Raw genomic sequence first — 24,653 nt, forward strand, 5'->3', positions numbered from 1 at the left:
ATTTATTTATTTATTTATTTATTTATTTGTGCCGCCCTTCTCCGGAGACTCAGGGCGGCTTACAATGCGTTAAGCAATAGCCTTCATACTTTTTGTATATTTTATACAAAGTCAGCTTATTGCCCCCATAATCCTCATTTTACCTACCTTAGAAAGGATGGAAGGCTGAGTCAACCTTGAGCCTGGTGAGATTTGAACTTGCAGTAATTGCAGGCCAGCTGATGTTAATAACAGTGCTTTAGTCTGCTGCGCTACCAGGGAATTAAAGAGAAACTTCCTAACAGTGAGGACAATTTTTTTTTTTTTAATTTGATTTATATGCCGCCCTTCTCCGGAGACTCAGGGCGTCTTACAGTGCGTTAAGCAATAGCCTTCATACTTTTGTATATTTTTATACAAAGTCAGCTTATTGCCCCCACAAACCAGGTCCTCCTCATGTTTCCTCAGAGAAACACTGCTTTAGGCGCTTCGCTCGCATCATAAGACGGGCTACCATCTTGACAGTGAGTGAGTCAGGGGGTTGTTAAGCGAATCCGGCTTCCCCTATTGACTCATATCAGCCCTAGTCGTTCTCTTCAACCTGTGTTTCTCAACCTTGGGAACTTTAAGATGGATGGACTTCAACTCCCAGAATTCCCCAGCCAGCTTAGAAGAGGAGTTAAAGAGTCTGAGGGAGTTTTGAATCTTGTAGTAAGTTAGTATATTTTAGCTTATGCTTGTTTAATGTTACACCCTGTTTTTGCTCTGGGAAGTCGGGGGTGGGGGAGGGGAGAGGGGGTTGAAGGTTGTTGGGGATAAAATTGTTGTTTAATTTTTAATAAAACTAAAAGATAGATAAATGTATTAATAGAGAAGTAAGAAATGTGGGGGAAATGTCATAATAAAGGAAATGATAATATTAAGATATGATAAATATTGGAGGAGTAAAAAGAAGATACAAAAGATGTATTCAGAAGATATATTGAATGATTGATTATGTATTGTTTGTTTGTTTGTTTATAAAATAAAAACTCTTAATGGAAAAAAAAAAATTCCCAAGGTTGAGAAACACTGAAAGACTAAAGATACTCAGTTCCTGCAATTCTTCTTCGTCTCTTTTAGTCCCTTCAATATCTTGGTTGCTCTTCTCGGCACTCTTTCCAGAGTCTCAACATCTTTTTTTTTTAATATTGTGGTGATCAACACTGGATGCTTTCAAATTGTGGCGTTGCAGAAGACCCTGGAATCAAAAGTCCCCTGGGCTGCGGTGAGATCCGAGCGGTCTTTGAAAGGAAATTAACCCTGATTGTCCTTTGGATGGGACAGATCCTGAAGGTGAAGCTCAAACACTTTGGCCACCTAACGACAAGAGAGGACTCCTTGGAGAAGACCCCCACGTTGGGAAAGTTGGAAGGCCAAAGGATGATGAGATGGTTAGACAGTGTCAGGGACACAGTGGGAGTGGGAGTTTGAGCTATGGTGGCGCAGTGGTTTGAATGCAGTACTGCAGGCTAATTCTGCTGCTTGCCGGCTGCCTGCAATTTGGCAGTTTGATACTGACCAGCTCAAGGTTGACTCAGCCTTTCAACCTTCCGAGATCGATAATATGAGGACCCAGATTGTTGGGGGCAAGAGGCTGACTCTGTAAACTGTTTAGAGAGGGCTGGAAAGCACTGTGAAGTGGTATATAAGTCTAAGTGCTATTCCTATTCCTTCCTTCCTTCCTTCCTTCCTTCCTTCCATCCATCCATCCATCCATCCATGGTGCACAGTGATTAGAATGCAGTATTGCAGGCTACTTCTGCCCACTGCCATGAGTTCAATCCTGACTGGTTCAAGGTTGACTGAACCTTCCATCCTTCTGAGGTCGGTAAAATGAGGACCCAGTTTGTTGGGGGCGATAGGCTGACTCTCTAAACCGCTTAGAGAGAGCTGTAAAGCGGTATATAAGTCTAGGTGCTATTGCTAAGTGCTATTGGACAGACTCCGGGAGACGGTGGAGGGCAGGGAGCCTGGCATGCTGCGATCAGTTGGGTCGTGAAAACACAAATTAGTGACTGAACAACAGAGACCAAAACTGGACGCAGTACAGGTAGTCCTCGACTTAAGACCACAATTGAGCCCAAAATTTCCGTTGTGAGACATTGTTAAGTGAATTTTGCTCCTTTTTACGACTTTCCATGCTATTGTTGTTAAGTGAATCACTGCAGTTGTTAAGTTAGTAACAGGGTTGTTAAGTGAATCTGGTTTCCCTGTTTGACTTTACTTATCAGAAGTTCACAATAGGTGATCACATGACCTCGGGACATTGCAACCGTCATAAACACGAGTCACTTTCCAAGCAACTGCATTGTAGTCCTATAACCATGGGGGAGATGCTGCAACAGTTGTTAAGTGTGAAAAGGGGTCATTACTCACTCTTTTCACTGAATGGTCACTAAATGAACTGTTTTAAGTTAAGGACTACCTGCATTCTATTGGAAACTAATCAAAGAGAGAAGCAACTTGGAATTCAGGAGAAACTTCCTAAGAGTGAGGACAATTAACCAGTGGAACGGAAGTTGCCTCCAGAAATCATGGGTGCTCCATCACTGGAGGTTTTTCAAGAAGAGATTATACAGTCACTTGTCTGAAATGGTACAGGTTCTCCTGCTTGAGCAGGGGGCTGAACTAGAAGACCTCCAAGATCCCTTCCAGCTCATTCATTCTAATCTCCAAGTGTGTCTCATCAGGGCAGTAGTGCTCCATCCAGAGGGGGAATCTGGAAGGATCTTTTCTAACAGATTTAATTAAAAGGCATTTTTGAACTGCAGCTCCCATAATCCAGCATTGATTATTTCTCAATCTTGGCCATTTTAAAATGGGTGGACTTCAACTCCCAGAATTCTCCAGCCATTGATCAAATTTTGCCTTCTGGTGGCTTTGCAGTATCTTCAGCATGAAAAGCCTTTTCTCATCTGAAACCCGGAGATCTTTTCAGTAGAGTGAACTTTTTACACCATCTGGAGGAAATAAATAAAATTTCATGCTGCACCTGAAGGTTGTGGTATAGAGACCAAGATAGTTGATCTGGGAGGTGGGAGGGGGAGGGCTTCAGAGATCTTTCTGCTGGCAAAGAAAAAGGATGGACTTTGCCAAAGGGAGAAGGGGAAATCCATCCTAAATATGACCCTGGAAAATATTGTAAACATCAATGAATGCTTCATGAAAAAGTTCCATTAAAAGGCAAAGATGAACACAAAAAGCTTTGCTGCTTTTTTGCAAGATCTGGTTCACACAATATATACATATATATCATGTCTATCATCTAAACTTTTTCTATTGTATGTATGTTATGTATGTATGTCATCTTTTTCTATCATCTATATCTATCTGTCCATCTTTCTATCAATCGTCTATCTACCAACCAGTCTGTCTGTCTATCTGTCTATCTATCTATCTATCTATCTATCATCTAATCTTTCGACATCCCTATAAAGCTTCATTTACTTTTGACTAACCTTTGCATCAATGCATGAAAACTTGAGTTTCATTCCTTGCCTTCATTCCTCATGCAGCATTCAAGGCACCAGTAGCGGTTGCTGATGGCTGGAGGAGCCCTAGCCACTAATGAATGTGAGAATTAGCTCTCCATCAGTGCCCTCACTCACCCCACATTTGGGCAAGCTGCTTTGTGGAAATGCTCATGCACCAGGGACTTAAATCCAATGGCTCAGCATTTGAAGCATTTTGGAGAGTCCGTAGTATCACACAAAGCACAGCAACTTACGCCGAGGTAGAGAAGTCAGAGAAGAGCTCCCTATCCCATGTGGCTGCTCCTCCCCCAAGGACACCTGGTTTGTTGGGTCTATTCAGGCACTTCTGGTCAATAGTGGCTGCACCCAACGCTCGGCCATTACATGAAGCGTCAGGCTGGCGTACCTTGAGCCCGTCCCCATCTGGTGACCTTGCCCAGGGCTTTGAGCTCCGGGTCCTTGAGGGGTGAACTTGTCAGGCTGCAGCTGGGAATCCATTAGCATCCCTGGATCGTGCCCCAAATATGCCCTTAGCGTTAAGGTGAGATTCCTCTGCCTGCTTTTGCTTGGGAGGTCCCACGTACGGTATGCAGCACTCTCCAGAGGTGCCCATATTTTGACTTTTAGCTCTCCTGCTCAACCTGCAGCCGCTCGAACCTTCGCAATCAAAAGCCACAGACCTGCACGCCCATCCTTGGGGCCCACCCTGGAAGAGCCCCCCACACCCCACGAGTATCTTGATACCCTCACCTTTTGCAGATCACAGAGTCAGAGCTGTTTTCAAATAATTTATTAGGAATTTAAAACAGAAAATCTGGAAAAAAAAGGGGGGGATTACAGGTATGGCGAGAACAAACATTGACATATAATAAAACCGGCTTAATAAAAAACACAGCTTTATTTTCGTTTAAAAAAGAAGGTTGGCATAGAAGTAGCCCAGCATGTGTGCCAAGGAGGAGGTACAAGAGTGCCACTCGACAGTCACGTCCCCTGACCTCCCCCCCCCCAGCCGAAGACTAGAATAAAAATAAACCCCTTCCATCAGACATCCCCCAACCTGGAGCCCCCACCACTCTGCTGGCAGGGATGAGGGGCGCCAGTTTTGGGGGTCTGTGATAGATTGTGGCTGCTTTTTTATTTCTTCTTTAGAAAAAAAACCAGACAAACACACTCATCTGAGTAACAAAAATTATTGCTTTGTGTTTCCAGTATTAATTAGCTGAGTTTCCCTCTCTTCTTCTGCCACCGAGGAAACTCTCCCAATATTTTTCGTGTCGCTTAAGGGGGAGGGGGGATTCTGCCAGTGAGGGTCTGGGGCCCACACGGTGGGAAAGGAGGAAGGTGAAGGAAGGAGGCAAGGAAAAGCTAAATCCCAAAAGCTTTTCCTAGGATTTAAGCGAGAGGCAAAACCCAACAGGCTAAAAACTTGAATTAAAACAAACTTCCAACTAACTGGCAGGCAGGAAACTCGCATGCAGGGAATAAGATTCATAAGGATGTCATTTTCTCCATGCGGGGTGTTTCTCCTTCCCTTGCTCCCTCAATCTGGCACTGGGGAGACCCTCAAAAAAGTTTGACACTGCTAACTGCAGACCCCAAATCCCTCTTCCAACGACCCCTTCCACTGGAAGCGATCCTTGGCCGTGGCCATGGCATCGCCAGCAGTTGGGGAAGGAAAATCTTGTCCTGGACCATCTTCACTGTCGCCATCAACTGAAAGCCATAATCTCAGCTGCCTTCCCCAGCCCAGTGCAATGGCCGTGAGGGAATGGCCTTGATCTTGGCTACCTGGGAAGCAAACGGAGAGAGAGAGGCAGGAACCCCTCCCCCAGCCGCTTAAGATCCACCTTAATTGATCAAGCATTTAAAAGTGGCAATAGGAAGTCTTTGCCTTCCAACCTGCAAGAATCTCTGAATCTTCAGCCTCACAATGAAGTCAACTTCATCTCCTTGTGTGTTTCCTGCTTGGTTTATCCAAGCAGGGCCGATACCCAGCGTTGGCATGCCTTGTTTGGTTTGCCATGTGCCGAATTCCTTGTTTGCATGACTATTGCATCTAGAACAGGGGACTCCAACCTTGGCAACTTTAAGACTTGTGGACTTCAACTCCCAGAGTTCCTCAGCCAGCTTTGCTGGCTGAGGAACTCTGGGAGTTGAAGTCCACAAGTCTTAAAGTTGCCAAGGTTGGAGACCATTGCATCTAGAAAGTCTTGGGTAGGAAAAATGAGCCTCCATAATGCAAGTAACCAGAGCTGGCCAGCATCTGGACAGACCCCGGGACAAAGCAATGAGCTGAACCCCCTTGTGGCACCTGGGCAAAATTTGTTTGTTTGATTTTTGTATCAGCACAATTGTTGAGACTTTTGGCTGATACAAAATTGACTCATTTGGGTTCTAAATGGACCCCAAGGCTGTGTGGCAAAAGACCCTTCCCCCCCCCAAAGACGACAGAGGACAGCTCTGTTCCCTTCCACCCACAATGTGAACGCAGTGCAAAGAAAGGGCAACTGCTCTCGGGAGTAAAAGCCTCAAATGACATACGGGGGAGAGGAAGCAAGGCTCAGAGTGGGAAAGACAGAGGGTGGGTTAGGGGGGCAAATAAACATGGCTCTCTTTTCTGGAGAGAGGACCCCTCCCCAGGCGCTGGAAACTCGATCTTCTGATACGGTCAAGCTCAAACAGCTGGTATTGTTGCTGCACCTCAGCTGCACCTGGTTGCAACAAAAAGGGGAAAAATGCACAGAGGGGGAAAAAATCTGCCTTTGGGATGGGGGGGGTGATGGGTTTTGCCTCTCCTTCCGAGACCCCTTGACTCCACTCCTTGACTCCTTTGCCAGAGACGGACAGATGCCTGTCCTCAAGACACCCCCAGACCCTTTGTAGGCCACGACCCTCTTGGCAGAAAGTGGCAAATATTGGGAGAGTCTTCCCTTGTCCCAAGCATCAACGGAGACCAGCCGCCGGGCCAAAGTACTCTGTGGGCTTAGGCCACATGAGCGAGCGGCGATCTTGCTCAGCCAAACAGGCCCTGCTGGTTACATGGCTCCCACCCAGCCCTCCCCACCCTGTCTCTCGCCCACCTCGCCTTCCTCCCTGGCCCTCCCCCTGCCCATCCCGTCCCTGCCCATCCCACCCACCCCCTTCCATCTCATCAGAAGTCATAAAAGCTTACAGCAAAAGGTATAAAAAGAAAGGAGGTTTGTCGTGGTCCAAACAGAGAATATTGCTCACATTGGTGGCTTCAAAGCCCGAAAGAGGAAAAAGGAAGGAAGGAAGGAAGGAAGGAAGGAAGGAAGGAAGGAAGGAAGGAAGGAAGGAAGGAAGGAAGGAAAGAAAGAAAGAAAGAAAGAAAGAAAGAAAGAAAGAAAGATAGATAGATAGATAGATAGATCCAAGGTTCCTCTGTTGTGTAGACAAGGCCAAAGAGCCTTGCACAATTTACATATGATACAGAAAGAGGAAGGGAAAAATACAGGAATAACAAATTCATAATAGCCTAAAATCTAAAAACCAGGGAGGAAAAAAAAATCAGAAATAAGGAATAGTGTTTTTTTCTCACTTAGCAAAATATACAGTTTGTATTTGTTCCACAGCAACTCCCCGAGTGTTCACATCCTGTTAATTCTGTATGTCTCAAAAGCCTCACATTGATGGAAAAAAACATTCCTTGTTTTAAAAAAGAGAGACAGATAAACCATTTAAATGCATCAGCCTCTCAGTTCTCTCTCTCTCTCTCTCTCTCCTTCGGAAATTGCTTTCGTTGTCTATCAACCGGTCCTTTAAAAAGACTTTTGTCCTTTTGTGACCGAGTCCATACTTTTCCCCATCTCAAAATATATATATATATTTATATATATATCTAAAACAAACAAACAAACAAAAGATTTCAAAGCCAAATAAAAATATTCCTTGATAAAAACTACCTACACACAGTCACCAAAAAATAAAAATAAAAATAAAAATAAAATAAACGGTTCTTCCAGCAGCTCCGAAAAAGAGCGAAAGAACCACCGTGAAAATGAGAGTGCTGATCTCGGTCGTTTCCCCACCCCAACCCCTCCCCACCCCAAAAAAAAACTTTAAAAAAAAGAACTAACAGGCTAAGAAAATAAATAAAAGTAGAAGCAGTGGGTCAGAGGCTTGGGAGAAGTGTAAACGGTCTGTGGTTAGTAGCAGAGGAGACGAGGAGTTCTCCTCCTGGCCTCCCAATCCAGTGCTTTCTGGCCAGCGGGAGGGGGGGCTGGCCGGAGCCCAGCTAACAGCCACAAGTGTGCAGTTTTTGAACGAAAATGAAATCTTGGCTCATCCCTCCGGGTCTGCTGAGTCCTCCAGCTCGCTCTCCTGGGGTGCTCACTGGGGGATCTGCAGGGAGCAGAGGGGAAGTCAGAGCAGCCAAGCTAATCGTTGCCCCATTTGCCATTGCCCTGGTCTGCAGCCCACTGAGGGGTGCACGGCACACATCTGGTTATCACATTTATATGCCACTTATCCTCCTGTCCAAAGGCTTGGTACCCACTTGTATGGACCCAGTCTTACTCTTCTCCAGTCTGGTGGCCCTGGGGCGGAGCGAGAGTTGGATTGACTATCCTAGAACCAGCCCTGACTTGACAGGTTGGGAGACCTCATCCAAACTACTGATGTGCATCACCCCCTTGTGCTCTGCCCCCAAACAACCTCCCCCAGCAATAGCAAAAGCACTTAAGACTTCTATTCCACTTCACAGTGCTTTACAGGCCTCTCTAAGCGGTTTACAGAGTCAGCCTATTGCTCCCAACAATCTGGGTCCTCATTTTACTGACCTTGGAAGGACGGAAGGCTGAGTCAACCTTGAGCCTGGTGAGATTCGAACTGCCAAATTGCAGGCAGCCAGCAGGCAGCAGAAGAAGCCTGCAGTGCTGCACTCTAACCACTGCGCCACCATCGCTCAAGCACATGGGGTCTCCTTGCCAGCATGCAGTTAAGACCAGAGATCCCCAATCTTTCTGGCGTTGCGGACTGGCGGGGGTGGGGAGAGGAGAAAGGATGGTTCCGTGCAAGTGGCAGGCAAGCACGCATGTGCTGGCCCGCCACTTCCACTGCCTGGTTCCGAACGGCTCAAAGGCTCGGTAGTGGGCCACGGCTCAAGACCCCTGAATTAGACTACAGGAAGTCCTCACTTAATGGCAAGTGGTGTGGTGGCTTAGAGGTGGAGCTCTCGCCTCACAATCAGGAGGCTGTGAGTTCACAGCCTAGGTAGAGGCAGATATTTCTGTCTCTGGGCACGATGAGGATATATCTGCTGAACAGAACTCCGCATTGGTGACAGGAAGGGCATCTGGCCAGTAAACACTCAGCTCCATTCAGTTGCCCAGACTCCATCCCGCAAGGGATTACGGGGTCATTAAATGACCAAGAAGAAGTCCTCACTTAATGGAAATTGGGACCCGGATTTCCCAATGCTAAGTGATGTGGTCGTAAAGCAGGGGTGAAATCCAGCAGGTTCTGGAGAACCGGTAGCGGAAATTTTGAGCAGTTCGGAGAACCGGCAAATACCACCACTCCCCAGGAGTGGGGAGGGAATGGGACTTTCCCCAGGAGTGGGGAGGGAATGGAGATTTTGCAGTATCTTTCCCCCAGGAGTGGGGAGGGAATGGAGATTTTGCAGTATCCTTCCCCCAGGAGTGGGGAGGGAATGGGGATTTTGCAGTATCCTTCCCCTGGAGTAGGGAGGGAATGGGGATTTTGCAGTATCCTTCCCCCTGGAGTGGGGACGGAATGGAGATTTTGCAGTATCTTTCCCCTGCCACGCCCACCAAGCCACGCCCACAGAACCGGTAGTAAAAAAATTTGGATTCCACCACTGTCGTAAAGCCCAACGTCACACGTTCACATTGCTTGAGGTCGGCAATCCTCGCAGTTCCTGGCAAGATTGATCACAGCTTCTGACTGCCTGTCAGCTTCCTCACTGGCTTTGTTTCTGAGAAACTGCTGGCTGCACATTGGAATCGTGTGACTGTGGGATCCTGCAACCGTTGGAAATCCTGTCTGTCTGCCGAGCGCCCAGATCGTGGTTAGAGCTGGCACTTGGGAGGACCGGTTGCAAGTACTACTCACTTGCAGCTCTGTTGCAAGTCTGAATAGTCACTGAGCGAGTGGTTGTGGAAGAAGAAGCTGCCTGTAAATGGGCCAAGAGTTCACCCTCTGGGCTCTTCCTCCTGAGACGGTGCCTTGGGGAGGGGCTTTCATTCTGACACCCTCCCCCCATTGGGGCAGCGGCAGCAGACATGGCTCAGCCATCACAGCAAGGGACTTAAAAAGCCAAAATGTCCTCCTGTGATTTTGGAGCATAGAAGCCCTTTCCGTTGTTCCACGTTTTTGCTTTTCTCGCGGGCTCTCATCCAGGAGACGGTTAGGAGGATGGGTCAACTGGCTGAACTAAGAAGGTCTCCACACTATGATCGACTGGGAGGAGTTTAGAGTCTAGGACAGAACAGAGCTGGAGGGGGCCTTGGTGGTCTCCTAGGATCGGCAGTCTTGCAATGTGTCAGATATGACGCTCTTCACATGTTCCACACCTGGGAAAGCTCCAACTGAAGCTTAGGGTTTCATGTACACGATGTTTTGCCCCAGTTCAGGGATCTCCAATCTTGGCAACTTGAAGACTTGTGGACTTCAACTCCCAGAATTCCTCAGCCAGCAAAGCAAAGCTGGCTGAGGAATTCTGGGAGTTGAAGTCCACAAGTCTTCAAGTTGCCAAGATTGGAGACTCCTGCTCCAGATGAAACCTCCCAATGGCGAGACAGCGTTCCAGGGCAGGCCCAAGAGTTTTTCCCCAACCGAAGTCAAGCTCCTGTCCTCAAAGGCCCACTTACCATCTGTTTTCTTGGTCCTCAGCTTCAATGATAACCGTTAGTAAATGCCGTTGCAATCAAGGGCCCCTGCAGAAAAAATTGCATGCTATTCACAGGAACCGCAGTGATTGACAAAGGACCTGCAGCCTTAGGTAAAGTTAAGCTTCAGTTGCCAGAATTTTGTGAGGGGAGAAAAGATGCTCCTATTAGCCCACCTGACCCAGCTCCCCAAACACGACAAACCCTCTGAAGTGAAGATTCCTTTAATTTGGAGTGCTGGCAGCCCCAGCAAAAAGTTTCTCTCTCACCACAGGCTAACAAGTCTGTCCGGCTGGGAGATGAATAGTTGTCTGCCACATCTATTCATCTTCGCCCCCTGCCTTTTATCCCCAGAGCTAGGGTGGGGCTTCGCTAGCAGTGGTGGCTTTTCCTTCCTAAGGACCGGCCCATAGATTTCCACTCTCTCCTCTGCCTTCTGTGCATCCACGCATCAGGCACTGGACCCAGCTGTTCCTCCTCTTCCTCATCAGCCACCTTCAGACCTGGGGGCTGTTGACTCTCCATCTGAGGGCTGACAGATGGCCCAAGCTCCACCTCTGTCTCTTTCTCTCTGCCAGCTCCATTCCCTCTTCCCCCACGGAGCTCTCAGGCTGCCTCGATGTTGGCCCTGACTCCCATGCTTCCTCCTTTGATTCGGCTGCTGGAGGGACCGGTGGCCGACAAGCCACAACACCACCTCTCTAACTGGGTTGGCTCCCCCTCTGAGAGCCTCTCCCATGGACACTTGGCTTGGGCCATGCGGGGGTGGCCAGGTGAGGTTCAGGGGTAACTTACAACTGACTCTCATGTGAGAGGGACTCCTTGTGTACAGAAGAGCTGGAGTTGCAACTCAACCAACACAACGTTAATGGCTCAGAAGAAACCCAGCCTCCTTCGGCTCACGAGAATTGACCAAGTTTCCATACGCCCTCAGCACAAGAATCTTTGCTTGTCATCCACAGCAGCTGCCCTGATCCAAGAAAACACCTCTCTCCCAAGGCCAGGAGCTGGCCAGGACCCTCCTCCTCCTCTCTGGCTCTTGCCCTGCCCGTGGAGCCCCTCCCCCCCACAGCACTCACCCCTAGGCTGTGGCCAAAGCCGGTGCTGGGGGCGGGACTCGCCGCACTGATGTAACTGCTGACTCCTGAATCCTGATTGGCTGCTCCATAAAGCTCGGCCATGGGCCCGGGGCTGGTGGTGCCCAGGAAGCCGCCAGTGCGGCTCGGGGTGGAACCTACCGGAGGAAGCAACACTAGCCAGTCGAGATGCTACAATGGCACCCTGGCCCCCCCACCCCACCCCCAGCCCTGCAGAAAAGATCCCCAGAGACCTCTGGGAAGAGATGCGGCAGTTACCTGTCCCTCGCACCACGGCTGCCGCCGCCGCTGCCGCTGCCATTGGTCCATAAGCAGTGAGGGGTATGGCTGTGGGAGAAAGAGGCAGAGTTAGGGATTGGCCGGGCAGGGAACCCAATGATACCCAGCCAATGCCCACTGCAGATACGCATCTGCACGGGACAGTCATGCCACGCCACCGAGTTTGTGTCGGGATGGCCACCAGGCCAAGGATGTCCTGCAAATCCAACTGGCTAGCATGAGGAGGCCCCCCAACCCCAACCCCAACCCAAGGGCCAATGCAGACCCACTCTCTGGTGGTCCATGAAGCCATTCGCTTGAAAGCATGTGTGTAAGAGAGAGGGAGGGAGAGGATGGCGACATGAAGAGGGCAAAGAAGGGAAGAGACATGCATGTTCCTGCGTCCCAGGGCCCAGCCAGCTCTTCTGGAGCCTTCTGGGTAAATCCTGCAGGTCTGCTTATGCTGGCCATGGAGATTGACTTGCCATTCTTGAACCTCCATAAAACGGCCATAAAATCAGCTCTAGCAGAACCCCAAAGAACCCCAAAGGAGTCCCTGCCCACTCTGCACCCCTGTCTTAACAAAGCTTTAACAAAACACACGTTGTGGCTAAATCCTCTCTCACCGAAAGCACCCAAATCACTTACAAGACAATACAAGATAAACGTATTACGCCCGCAAAGAACTGAAGGGGATCTTTGGCCGCCTGAAACCAGGAGCAGCTCAGAGCTTCCGGCTTTGTGAGGGGTTGCAAAGTCCCACCAAATCTCTGAAACGAATGTAACGTTTTCCCAAAGGAGCTCTCCAGCAGCCAAGAGGCTCCGCTGAGCTTCTTCTGCCTCCCCCATTCTGGTTTGCAGCATTCACACCAGCAGTTTGATACAGTTTGCAGACAGGAGCCATATTTGATACAAATTTTGGGGATGGATGTCTGGAGGACCCATTCATCCCCATCCTGCTCTGAGAAAAATGGAGATGGGAGAGGAGATGGGGAACAAGGTTTGAACCCCTCTCTCTGGGACAGCCACGAAAGGCATCCACAGTCTTATACTGGAGCATGGGGTCCTCTCCCCCCACCCCACTTCCTTGCAGTCCAAAGCTCAGAGGAACCCAAAGGAGGTCACAAGAGTGAGGAGAAGCTCAGAGAATGGGAGGGTGCGTGGAAGCAGCTGGGCTATCAGCTCAGAAGCAGAAGCACAGGCCAAAACCACCTTTACGAAGTCTTGAACGGATGGCAACAGCAAGAAGGAACTTCAAAAATGGAATGAATGAAAGAAGGAAGGAAGGAAGGAAGGAAGGAAGGAAGGAAGGAAGGAAGGAAAGAATTTAAGTGGTCCAGGATCTCAGTGACTGGGCTCAGTTCCTTGTTGGCATATACTAGTTTGTTCAGTGATTAGTCACATGACCTTATCAAATAATGCTGGCATCCGCAGGAAGCAGTGAAGTTCTTTCGTGCCATGCTGAGTTCAAGAAAATCTGGGCGCACTGTATTCTTCCCGCTCTCCTTTGATCCATTTTGCCGTTGCAGAGAAGGCAAATGTACACAACAGCTGCACCCCATCAGTGTGAGGGCTGCCTCACTTATGGATCAGGTGACCCATCTTCCTGCCCGTTTCCTAAAACTGTTTTGATAACAATTCTTTTGCAAAACTGGAGCGTGTAACCATAGTTTGAAGCAGATGGTGACAGGCATCGAAGTTTCAGCCCAATCCATTCCACCTCTAGGCCTTAGCTGGCGAATCAGGTGCGAGGACTTTTTTCACCAGCATGGCGAAATATGTTGGCAAGGATCTGATGATGTTGACCAGGATTGGGCTCTCCCACCAGACAACTTTGGGGTTGACTTGAAAAGGGAAAGGAGGAGTGGGTCTCAAGCCCTGACTTCTGCTTCAGTCAGGAATTGGTGGGCAGCCACCAATTGGTTCTTATTTAGCAACAACCAAAATACCTCCATGTCAGTGTAAATATATCCATGAACTGGAATAGGCATAGCAACAGGTCAGCCAATGGGGGACTGTTTGGTAACTGTTTGTTGTATGGGGCCATGAGACAGTTTGGAGCCTGGGTGTGGCTTAACTGTTCTGTGTATAAGCTTGAGGGCACTAGCTTCTCCCTCCTCCATTTTGCCTCCTCCATTTTGTGCTTCTATTTTGTGCTGTGTTCGTACTTGCTATTTCTCTTCTCTACAACGTGGAATGTTTGATCAGTGTCTCCAGCCTGATTGGCAGGGGATGAGATGAAAGACACCCAACCAGGATCCCCTGCTAAAGCCTTTTGCTCTGGTTTTGCATGACCTAATTCCACTTTTACAGGTAGGATGAGTCAGCCTCCTAATACAGTTAGGTTTCTTGAGACCTTTCCTTAACAGGGTTTGGGGTATCTATTCAAGTGATGGAAGTTTATGGTAGCTGTGACACAGAAAGAGTCTGGAGAACTGGCAGAGTCCTCTGGCTCCCAGCAACAGAGACTCAAGGGCATCCCAACAAGCCTGAGGCATCTTAGGAGAGAATAAGAAACTCCTTCACGGTCAGTAGGATGAACTTCCGGTGTTTGCCACCTTAGGATGCAAGAGAGTCATAGAATCCTAGGCCTGGAAGGGACCACTGAGGTCTTCTAGTCCAACCTCCTGTCCATGGCAGGAGACCCGGCCTATACCATTCCGGACAAGTGGTTGTCCAATCTCTTCTCTTCTTGAAAACCTCCAGTGATGGACCACCCACAATTTCTTAAAGCAACTTCTGTTCCATTGGTTAACTGTTCTCACTGTTGGGTTGGTTCTCTCTTTAGCAAGCTTTCACCTACAACTTCTTGTCTTGCCCCCTGGTGCTTTGCAAAATAGGTTGACCCCTCTCTTCTCTGTGACAGCCTCTCAAGTCTCTGAAGACAGTATCGTGTCACCCCAATCCTTCTCTCTGTTCGTTATGAGCTTAAATCAGGGGTCTCCAAACTTGGCAACTTTTAAGACTTGTGGACTTCAACTCCCAGAATTCCACAGCCAGCAAAGAGTTGAAGTCCACAAGTCTTAAAGTTGCCAAGTTTGGAGACCTCTGGCTTAGATGATTCAGAAAGGCAACATTTTCCTTTTGAGTCAGTTGCTAAGAAGTGACAAAGAAAAGGTCACCGCTGCATCTTGGCTTCTCCCTTCCAGATGTTTGGGATGGATCTCACACAGGCAGTTTTGAAAATCACCAACTCCTCCAAAGGAGCTTTTGAAAGGCAGCCTGTGAAATACATGCCTGTGGACGAGGGGGGTGCAACCGTTTCAAGCGGGGAGCTTTGTGCAACCTCCAAAATATTGTCTGAGTACAAAATGGAACATGAGCATGCTGGAAAATGTTTGGGGTTCAGAACACAAGGCGGGGGAAGAGGGCTATTCCAATATTCGAAGCAGACTGTTTTGCACCCGAAGCAGGAAGCTTTGTGAAGTTTCACATTCAAAATTGTTTGGAAAAATAATGTTTTGCACAATCCTCTGAAGGAGAAGTTGACCTTCCGGGTATTTTGAAGCTGCAATTCCCAAGGATTCCTAATCACATCTGACTAACAAACTTGAGTTATGCCTTTTCATCAAAATGTTGCAAAAGATGCTCTCAGATTTTTTTGCCATTGGCCAAGACTAATCTGGCTCTCCTCTTACAACGGCCACATCTGGAGAGCCAACGTCCTTTCCTGATGCATTTGTTTGCCATGGCTTCCAGGCTCCCTTCGGTGGTTCTCACCTGCAGAACCAGCTGCCCTGGAAAGATGGCACAACAGGCAACATTGCTACCCAATCGGCCTAATCGGTGGTTTTAACAGAGGGTGAAGAGCAGGAAACAGTGGATGATTTGGAGATGGAGAACTCGGGTTCCTCCTTTTATCTAAGGGTGTGAGAATGCTTCCCCTCCCCCCCATCAGGGAGCCACTGTAAAGTGGGGAGCAAATGTCCCAGCGTCCATCCGTTCCTCTCTATCAGCAGCTTGACTCCCCAGAACCCCATCCTGATGCTAAAGCCAGAGACCTTAGACCAGGACAAGCCTGCCTGCCTACCTACCAGCAACTCCCGGCCTCCAAAGTCACAAGGCAGGGAAGGTATCACCCACCCACCCACCCACCCTTCTCTTCCAGCTCTTGCAAGGAGAAAACCGGTGGGAACTGACCTGTGAGCTCAGGGAGGACAGGGGCACTCGGGAGGGGGGTCCGCTCTACCCGGAATTCTAAAAAGGAAAGGCAAGACAATTTAGGATGCTCCTTCAGGTCCGCTCTGGGACAGTGGAGCCAGCTGAGGCAAGGGTGAAGGAGGAGGAAGAGGAAGGAGCGCAAAGCCAAGCACAGGAAATGGAAATCCTCAGAGAGACTGCCCGGAAACAGCTGGGGGAGGAATGCCCACCGGCAGCTTCCAAGGTGGCCTTGCTAAACGTTATCAGGTGATGCTGTCAGCTTTTGCCCCACCTGTATTAGAGTAACCCAGAAGACACACCTCACGGCTCTTTCTGATGGCCTGTGCAAGTGAAAACTATCGGTCTACTACGTATTTTTTATCAGGGCAACCTGGTCTACCCAGATATGGGACGCAGCATACTGCTTCCGCTTTCACCTTTCAGCCCCAATCCAGGAGCCTTCGCAGGCATTATTTCTTTGTCAGTAAATATAAATTTAACACAAATATATTGGTCTACTTAATGTGCTCATGCATCAGACTGAGTTTAAGGCTGGAGAGGGCAGGATATGGATGTCATTCAAAGAGAAAATAATACACAAGCCAGAATATTGTTCTCCTGTGGCTTTCACATGTCTCTTTGTTCAGAAATGCACCCCAAAAGGCAGACACTGACCTTTAAAAACATGAATGCCAAAATGCACACTTTAGAGAAAATTGTGGGCAGAAGGGAGTGTGTAAAGTGCTTCACAATCTCCCGTTTATTCAGAGGGTTTGGGTCCCACCGGACTTCCTCTCACACCTCTGGCACTTTAACCAGTGATGGGATTCAAATAATTTAACAACCGGTTCTCTGCCCTAACGATTTCTTCCAACAACTAGTTCACCAAACTGCTCAGAAAGTTAACAACCGGTTCTCTCGAAGTGGTGTGAACCGGCTGAATCCCACCACTGACTTTAACCTTTGTAAAATGCTCCAATTTTTTTTTGAAAGGAAGTGACTCTGGAAAAAATGCTTCTAGGCTGAGGGTGTAAGTAGTCGTAGAAGGAGAAACTCCAAAAGTGGGCATCTTTTGGATGAGTCTGAAGGTGTCAATTAAAAATAAAGGAAGGCCACCATCCAATTGCTTTAGTAAATCTTGCAGCAAGGTTGAATTAAATCAGCGTTTCTAAATCTCAGCTACTTAATGATGGGTTGAAATCCACAGGTCTTAAAGTTCATTAGCATGGCCGGCTGGGGAATTCTGGGGGTTGGAGTCTATGAATCTTAAAAGTGGCTGAGGTTGAGAAACCCTGAACCAAATGACCTATGAGAGCCACTGTAGGACTCTTGAGAATTCAACCAGAAAAGAAAAGAAAAACAGAATCCCTTTCCTATTTCACCTCGGCTCTGCGGGAGGCCTTTCACATCCTCCCTGTGGGAAGAAGGACAATTTGCAAAGAACAGTTGAGATGTTTGACCACGCAACAAGATTCCACCTCTGGGACAACAAAAGCAACACAAAAATTAGAGGAAGGAGGACCTACCGGGAAACTGGTAGGTATAGCCAGGTGCGATGCTGGTGTAACTCCGGCTTGTGTAGGTGGCTGCTTGGAAACCTGGATACCCTATTCTCAAAGAGAGAAGAAGATCAGAAAAAAAAAATCCCCCTGCCCCCCTGCCCCCCTGCTTCCATCTACATCCAATTTTCATTTGGGAGCACAGAGGATGGGGATGGGGTCCTTTCTCCGCAACGTGCCTGCAGTTCTCTGGTTCTTCCAGAAGAGGCCGCTGCGTGATGAACAGCCGCTTTCCCATCCTTACCTAACATGCCGATGCCCAACATGAAGGCGTCCATTCCGTAAGGCATCACCCGGGAGCGTCCCCTCGCGGAGCCAGTGGGCGACATCACTTCCTTTGGCTGAGCTTTTTTACATTCCACCTGGCACCAGACACAACAGGAGGTCAGGCTAAGACAGTCCTATAAAAGGGGGTGCTACATTTTATTGCTACTGCAGGGCACTGGCCTGAAGTTTGCTTCTGGACAACAACTGTGGGCCCCCTACAACAGGGGTCTCCAACCTTGGCAACTTTAAGACTTGTGGACTTCAACTCCCAGAGGTCCTCAGCCAGCAAAGCTGGCTGAGGACCTCTGGGAGTTGAAGTCCACAAGTCTTAAAGTTGCCAAGGTTGGAGACCCCTGCCTTACAATAAAACAGGCACAATTCATACCTAATTACGTCACATTCTTCTATTAATAGTAATTTATTAAATTTATATGCCATCTCACTCCCAGGGACTGGGATTTTAAGAACGCTTAAAATTAAGAGCAATGCAAAACCAGAAAAACAAGGCAGACCGAAAGAGCAGAGATGGGCAAACCCAGATGGGCACAAGGAAAAGAAAGAAAGGGGCATTACCGGTTGCCCTTCGGGTGAGGTTCAAGGTGCTGGTTATTACCTACAAAGCCCTTCATGGCCTAGGCCTGAGATATTTGTCGGACCCCCTGCAGCCAGCGACAATTCCCAATCGCCCGGTGCGTTCCCACAGACAGGGCCTCCTCAGGGGGCCGTCGGCCAGACAGTGTCAGCCGGCGACCCCCAGGGGGAGAAGCTTTCTCTGTAGGCGCACCCACCCTCTGGAACCAGCTTCCTTTGGAGCTCCAGATGGTCCCTGACCTTCGCTCGTTCCACCGCGATTTGAAGACCTGGTTGTTCCGCAGCCTGGACTGATGGGGGATTTCTTAATGAATTTTAAATTGTTTTAAATTGGAATTTTAATTTTATATTGGCTTTTATGAGGAACTGTGCATTTTACCGTTGTGAGTCGTCCTGAGTCCTTGGAGATAGGGCGGCATATAAATTGCATTAAATCAATCAATCAATCACTCACTCACTCAATCAATCAATCACCTGGCCTGGGTGAAGAGCCACATTTTCAGGGCTTCGAAATACCAGGGTGGGGGGTTGAGGGCCATTTGAATCTCAGAAGGAACCTGATTCCAGAGGGCAGGAGATGCTACAGAGAAAATTCACTTCGAGGGTGAGATAGGTGGCATTGCTTAATCGATGGAACCGGAGCGTGCCAACCCTGCCAGATCAAACCAGCTGGGCAGATACAATGGAGAAAGGCATTTAGGAAGAAAGCATCCGAGCCTCGCCATCTCCCTCTGCCCTTTGCCTCAGAAATGCTGCACAGGATTGGAAAAAAATTAACTTTCAGCTTTGCCCTTCCAGTTGTATAGACCATATTGATAAAAAAAATCTGGGTATTGAATTCCACATGTTTGGAGAACACCTGACTGGAGAAAGCTGATTTAAAGGCAGCAGAAGAATCTCCTTATAAGTGTTGTCACTCAATGTCCCTCTGAGTGGGACCCCATTCTTTAAGGCGAAACTTGGCCAAACTCTCCAGTTAAGATCGTGAAACCACCACAGAGGTTCAGGGGTCAACTTGCAAAGGCCATGTCTATGGAGATTTTCAGTCATCCAGGTCTCGGTGGTCCCAAAGGTGCTTTTTCAAGAGGTCACCTGGAGGTTCCAAGAAGGCTCCACACCCATTTGCACCACTCAGGTGACACAGATAAACCTCCAGGTGACCTTAACGACACACTAAAAGAATGCAAATGACCAGCTGTCTACAAGGAGTATAAACCAGGGGTGAAATGCTCCCGGTTCGGACCGGCTCGGGCGAGTAGGTAGCGATGGCAGCGGGCAGTTCAGAGAACCAGTAGCAAAAATCCCTGCCCCCGCCCCGCATGCCCAGCTGAGCCCCACGTTCATCAGAGCTTTTTTTTTCTTTTAAATGGCTCTAATCAGACAACTCAGCTTGGATTGCCAGAGCCATGTAAAAGAAAAAAGTTTCTTTTTTTCTCCCCCCCCCTAGCCTCCAGCTTGCTTACCTTAGCTGCTGATCGCATGACGATAGCAACCCATGCATCAGCAAGCAACTGAATCTCCCTGCCTGCAATCAAGCTCATCAGTAAGCAGCTCTTTCTGCCTGCCTGCCTAGACTTGTGGACTTCAACTCCCAACAAAGCTGGCTGAGGAATTCTGGGAGTTGAAGTCCACAAGTCTTAAAGTTGCCAAGGTTGGAGACCCCTGTTCTATTGGGTAAGTTTTTTTCCCCTTTGGGAGCTTTAAAAAAAAAGTTAATTGGGGTTTTTTTTAGTTGTTCTTTTTTTAGACCTAGCCATTTAAAGTTTAGGAAGTTTTAAATTTAGCTGCTTTTATATAAAAATAAAAATAAATAAAAATAAAATAATATTTGTGCAGCTTTCTGAGATTTAGTGTGTTTCTGTAGTGTTTCACTCTAACTACACAAACACACAAAATCTCACAAAGCTATGCGTGGAATTTTGTGTGTGTAAAGTGTGAAAGTTGTTTTTTTGGGCTTTTTGTGGCTGTGTGAGGTTCCTGCTTGTTGCAGGGGCCACTTTGGGTCTAGCACAGCTGCTTTTACATTGTGGGTGAGCCAGTTGTGTTGTGTTATGTTGTGTTGTGTTGTGTGTGTGTGTAAAGTGTGAAAGTTTTTTTTTTTTTTGGCTTTTTGTGGCTGTGTGAGGTTCCTGCTTGTTGCAGGGGCCATTTTGAGTCTAGCACAGCTGCTTTTACATTGTGGGTGAGCCAGTTGTGTTGTGTTGTGTTTTATAGGTTAAAAAAGGGCAAAGAAGTGACACTGACTTGGCCACGCCCACCCAGTCACCTTACCACCAAGCCCTGCCCACTAATTAAGCCCCGCCCACAGAACCGGTAGCAAAAATTTTTAGATTTCACCCCTGGTATAAACCCTTCCATTCCCAACCATCCAGTCAGAGCTGAAGAAGCTTCCTGGATGAGAAGCTTTTAAAGTAAAACCAGAAAGTCCAGTTGCCTCTTGAAAAAAGCACCTTTGGGACTGCAAAGGCCATGGATGCCTGACCCTCGAGTCCAGTGGGAAGAAAGGGGCAGCATCCCATCAACTCAAACCCACTGACCCCCCCTCCTCCTAATCCAACTTTCTTGGCTCTAACCATTTTGTTGTTGATCTCATGAAAGTGGATCTCGCAGACTTTCTCCACGATATCTTCGCTTTCAAAGGTGACAAATCCAAACCCTGAAAGAGAAACACACACACATAAAAAAAAAAGCCTCAGTCAAGTCAAGAAGCCCCCAGGAAGCTCTCCAGGGCTCCAGCTCAAGCCTTCTGTCCCTTTCACAATCTATCATCTTCTTTTAACCACCCCATAATCATTTGCCGGGTGGAGTCTGGGCAACTGAATGGAGCTGAGTGTTTACTGGCCGGAGGCCCTTCCTGTCACCAATGCGGAGCTTTGTTCAGCAGATCTATTCTCAGTGTGCCCAGAGAGAGAAATATCTGCCTCTACCTGATAGATTGTCCTTTTCACAATCTATTGTGAGATTAAAACAGCCAACAGGCTGGCCCACTTCAAAACCAGAAAGGCAAAAGGAACGTTATCCTATTCAAGTGAGCAATCGCCGTGTTTTTGACCTGGAAGGGTGGCCAACCTGGAGTAGGACTGGCCAGCAGAGGCAAATGCCATTTCTACAAGCTGAGACTGGAAAAGAGCTGAAGAACATGGACATCAGCGGTCCATAATCTCTCTCCTGTCTACTCGTCCAAGCTCTTCCTACCCACCCCTATCATTTCAAAGGCTCCCCCTGCAGAAGAATCAGAGTTGGCAAGTGGGAGGCATCACCCGCTCTCTGCCCTGTTGGGTCACATCCCCCTCCCCCTCCAGCCGAGGCTTCCATTCTGCAGCTTCTCTGTGGGCAAGACAGAGCAGGGCCGGTCAGCATTTCACAGCAGGCCTCAGCTGCCCCCCCAGTTACTATGGCAAAGTTAAGTTGCTTTTAAAAATCCTGGCTGCAAATAACAGCAGTGGCTCAGATTTCCTTAAGCCCTGGTGGATGGCAGCCAGGAAGCCAGGTACCAAAGAAAGGATGAGGAGCCAGGAAGGGAGAACAGAGCACGGAAGAAGCCTGGAAAGTGGGCCAAGGGGTCCCGTCCCCCCTTCCCAGGGGGAGAAAAGCCAGAGCTGCATTTCTCTGGTTAAACCAGAGCGTGATGGGGGAGACTGGGCAGTGGAAAGGAAGGGTAGCAGAATCCGGCCTGCAATACAAACTGCCCTGTTCCAGTTACCTATTTATTTGTGCAATTTATACAATACATGACATTACATAATACCTATCATGGTCGATGAATGAGCAAGGTGTAGGCATAAAAGGTAAGAGAACATCTGCAGGCAGAAATGCTATAAAAAGAAAACGCTACACCTTTGCTTATGGCAGCAAGATTTGGAAACATGGGGGCATGGGGTATAAGTTTAGAATAGAATGACCTGGAAGGGACATTGGAGGTCTTCTAGTCCAGCCCCTTGTTCAAGCAGGAGAGCCTATACCATATCAGATAAGTGACTGTCTAATCTTTTCTTAAAAACCTCCAGTGATGGAGCGCCCACGATTTCTGGAGGCCAGCTGTTCCACTGGTTAATTGTCTTCACTGTTCGGAAGTTTCTCCTTAATTCCAGGTTGCTTGTCTCCTCAATTAGTCTCCATCTATTGTTTCTTGTCCTGCCCCCGGGTTCTTTAAAGAATAATTTGACTCCCTCTTCTTTGTGGCAGCCCCTCAAATACTGGAATACTGTCACCCCTAATCCTTCTTTTCTTTAGACTAGCCAAACCCAAATCCTGCAGCCGCCAGTCCAGGTGAGGAAAATTCGGTGGTGGCTTAGAGCAGGGGTCTCCAACCTTGGCAACTTTAAGCCTGGTGGACTTCAACTCTCAGAATTCTGGGAGTTGAAGTCCTCCAGGCTTAAAGTTGTCAAGGTTGGAGACCCCTGGCTTAGAGGAAGGCAGGTCTACGGTGTTTCAATTCTTCCAAGCATCAGGAGGGTGCATCCCATTCGTACAACTTAAAACTAGAGAAATGAGCAAGTGACTGGGAGTTTGGCACGGGAGTTCAACTGAGGAGAAGAAAGAGGCACAAAAGGGAAGAAGGAGAGCCAAGAAGGGAGACTGACCGCTGACTGACAGCTGCTGTTGATTCTTCCCCAAGAGCTGCTAACTGATTGGAGCGTTGCTTGCTGCTGACCTCGTTGGGGCAGCTTCAGTGGACATATAAGGAAGCAGCTGCCTGGAGCACCAGGTCACAGAGCAAATTAAAAAGGAGGGCCAGGAAAAAAATACAACGAGGCAAGTGGTGTTGTTGTTGCTTGCTGTTGAAAGATGTTTGTGGACAGAGAGATCTGCTCTTGTGACCTGCAGGGAATGTGGTGGGTTTATTTTCCTGTCTGAAGACTGCAAGAAATATACGATACATGCTGCAAGAGTAGGCTGGTTGCCCACCTAGAAGAGAAGGGGAAGGGGCCAGAGGCAAACCAGAGGCAAACGTGACATGAAGAATTCTTGGGCTGGGCACAGAAAAGCCCTTGTGGAGGCAAAATGGCACCGAGAAACAAAGCCCTTGAGAAGAAGAACGCGTATTCTCTGGGGCTGCAGAAGATTCCAGGGACTGTCAAAGAGAAAGTCAGGGTTCCAAGTAACACCCCCAACAAAATCCAACTCCGAAGCTTGAGTAGAATTGAGTGGGATTTGTGGCAGGCCTGAAGGCTCAAAGGTAAAAGACGGCTTCCAGATTTGACAGAGGATGTCTCTAAAGCCTTGGACAAAGAATAGCTGACCTAAGATTCTGAGTAAGAGGCCTTCAGAAACTGTAAATCAAAGCCATTAAAAAGCGAAAGTTAGAATATTTTGGACATGTAATGCTACACCCAGAAAAATATGTCATCCTTTACTTAATCCTATAGTTTTAATTTGGGAATTTTAAATTTAATTTAATTTAATTTAATTTCCAATTTATATACCGCCCTTCTCCCTGAGGACTCAGGGAGCCAAGATAAGAACATAGAATACAAATATTAAAAACAGTTAAAAATATATATAAATTTGGCCCAAAAGTTAAGAAATCACAAACTGATTAAAAGAATTTTAAAATTTCTTCTTAAGCCAGCCCGGCTTGCTGGAAAAGATGGGTTTTAAGGGCACGACGGAAGGCATTGAAAAATTGGTTTTTAACATTATTTATTGTCTTGTTTTATTGCTGTGAGCCGCCCCGAGTCCTTCGGGAGAAGGGCGGCATATAAATATTATCAAATAAATAAATAAATTCTCCAAGGAAAGATTGAAGGCAAATGAGGTCCAGGCAGAAGAAGAACATCATGGCTTCAAAATCGAAGGGGCTGGTTTGGACAAAACTCAGCAGCACTTTTTCATGCAGCTGCTGATAAAAATAGGATGACCAACATGATCGCCAACGTCCAATGACGGATATGGCACAAGAAGAAGAAGCAGCTGTAGAAAGGGAAGAGTTCTTCCCTGCTTCTGCCCTGAAAAGATGGAAGCAGATGGACTCTCTGTTGTGAGAGGCTGAAGCTGCAGTCTGTCCGTGTGCGTTGCCTTTTTGGATTACGCGTTCACGATGGGTCAGAAAGATGCACAAAATCTTTTTAAGCCCACTGACACAAATATCCTTTCCTTCCCACCGCATGAGAACAGTGGCCTCACCAGAGATAACCATGAAGGGACTACGAACTGCTGGGCAGAAGGATCCAGGAAGGAGCTGGGGGTCTTTTCTTTATCATTTCTATCCAAGGAAGACGAGAGGAAAGAAAAGAGCAACTGGCTGCCAAGATGGTCCCAACTGTGAACAGCGTGGACTCTTCTTCCATAATAGCCCTCATTTCCGAGATCCTGATGAGAAGTGGAAGAATATCCAGGAAAGTCACCTTGCAAACCTGAGCCAGATGCTGTAGATTG

General features: G+C 47.9%; 1 protein-coding gene across 4 annotated transcripts in view; it reads right to left on the reverse strand.

Moving 5' to 3' along the window:
- Nucleotides 1-7,640: 7,640 nt before the first annotated feature.
- The window catches only part of MSI1 (musashi RNA binding protein 1), a 62,980-nt gene continuing 45,967 nt past the window's right edge, over nt 7,641-24,653 (reverse strand). For 3 of the 4 annotated variants that reach the window (XM_087880160.1, XM_034438455.3, XM_034438457.3), the window contains 8 exons: nt 20,849-20,931; nt 17,662-17,779; nt 17,385-17,465; nt 15,859-15,915; nt 11,719-11,787; nt 11,443-11,615; nt 10,346-10,411; nt 7,641-7,856 (listed from right to left, as the gene is read on the reverse strand). In XM_087880160.1, the coding sequence (XP_087736286.1) occupies nt 10,370-10,411; nt 11,443-11,615; nt 11,719-11,787; nt 15,859-15,915; nt 17,385-17,465; nt 17,662-17,779; nt 20,849-20,931 (623 nt within the window). In that variant the 3' untranslated portion in view covers nt 7,641-7,856; nt 10,346-10,369. The remainder of the gene's footprint in view (nt 7,857-10,345; nt 10,412-11,442; nt 11,616-11,718; nt 11,788-15,858; nt 15,916-17,384; nt 17,466-17,661; nt 17,780-20,848; nt 20,932-24,653) is intronic. The other variant, XM_034438456.3, reaches the window with a different exon arrangement.

Source organism: Pantherophis guttatus, chromosome 17 (genome assembly GCF_059756535.1).
Source record: "Pantherophis guttatus breed Tessera chromosome 17, ASM5975653v1, whole genome shotgun sequence".
Taxonomy (NCBI): Eukaryota; Metazoa; Chordata; class Lepidosauria; order Squamata; family Colubridae; genus Pantherophis; species Pantherophis guttatus.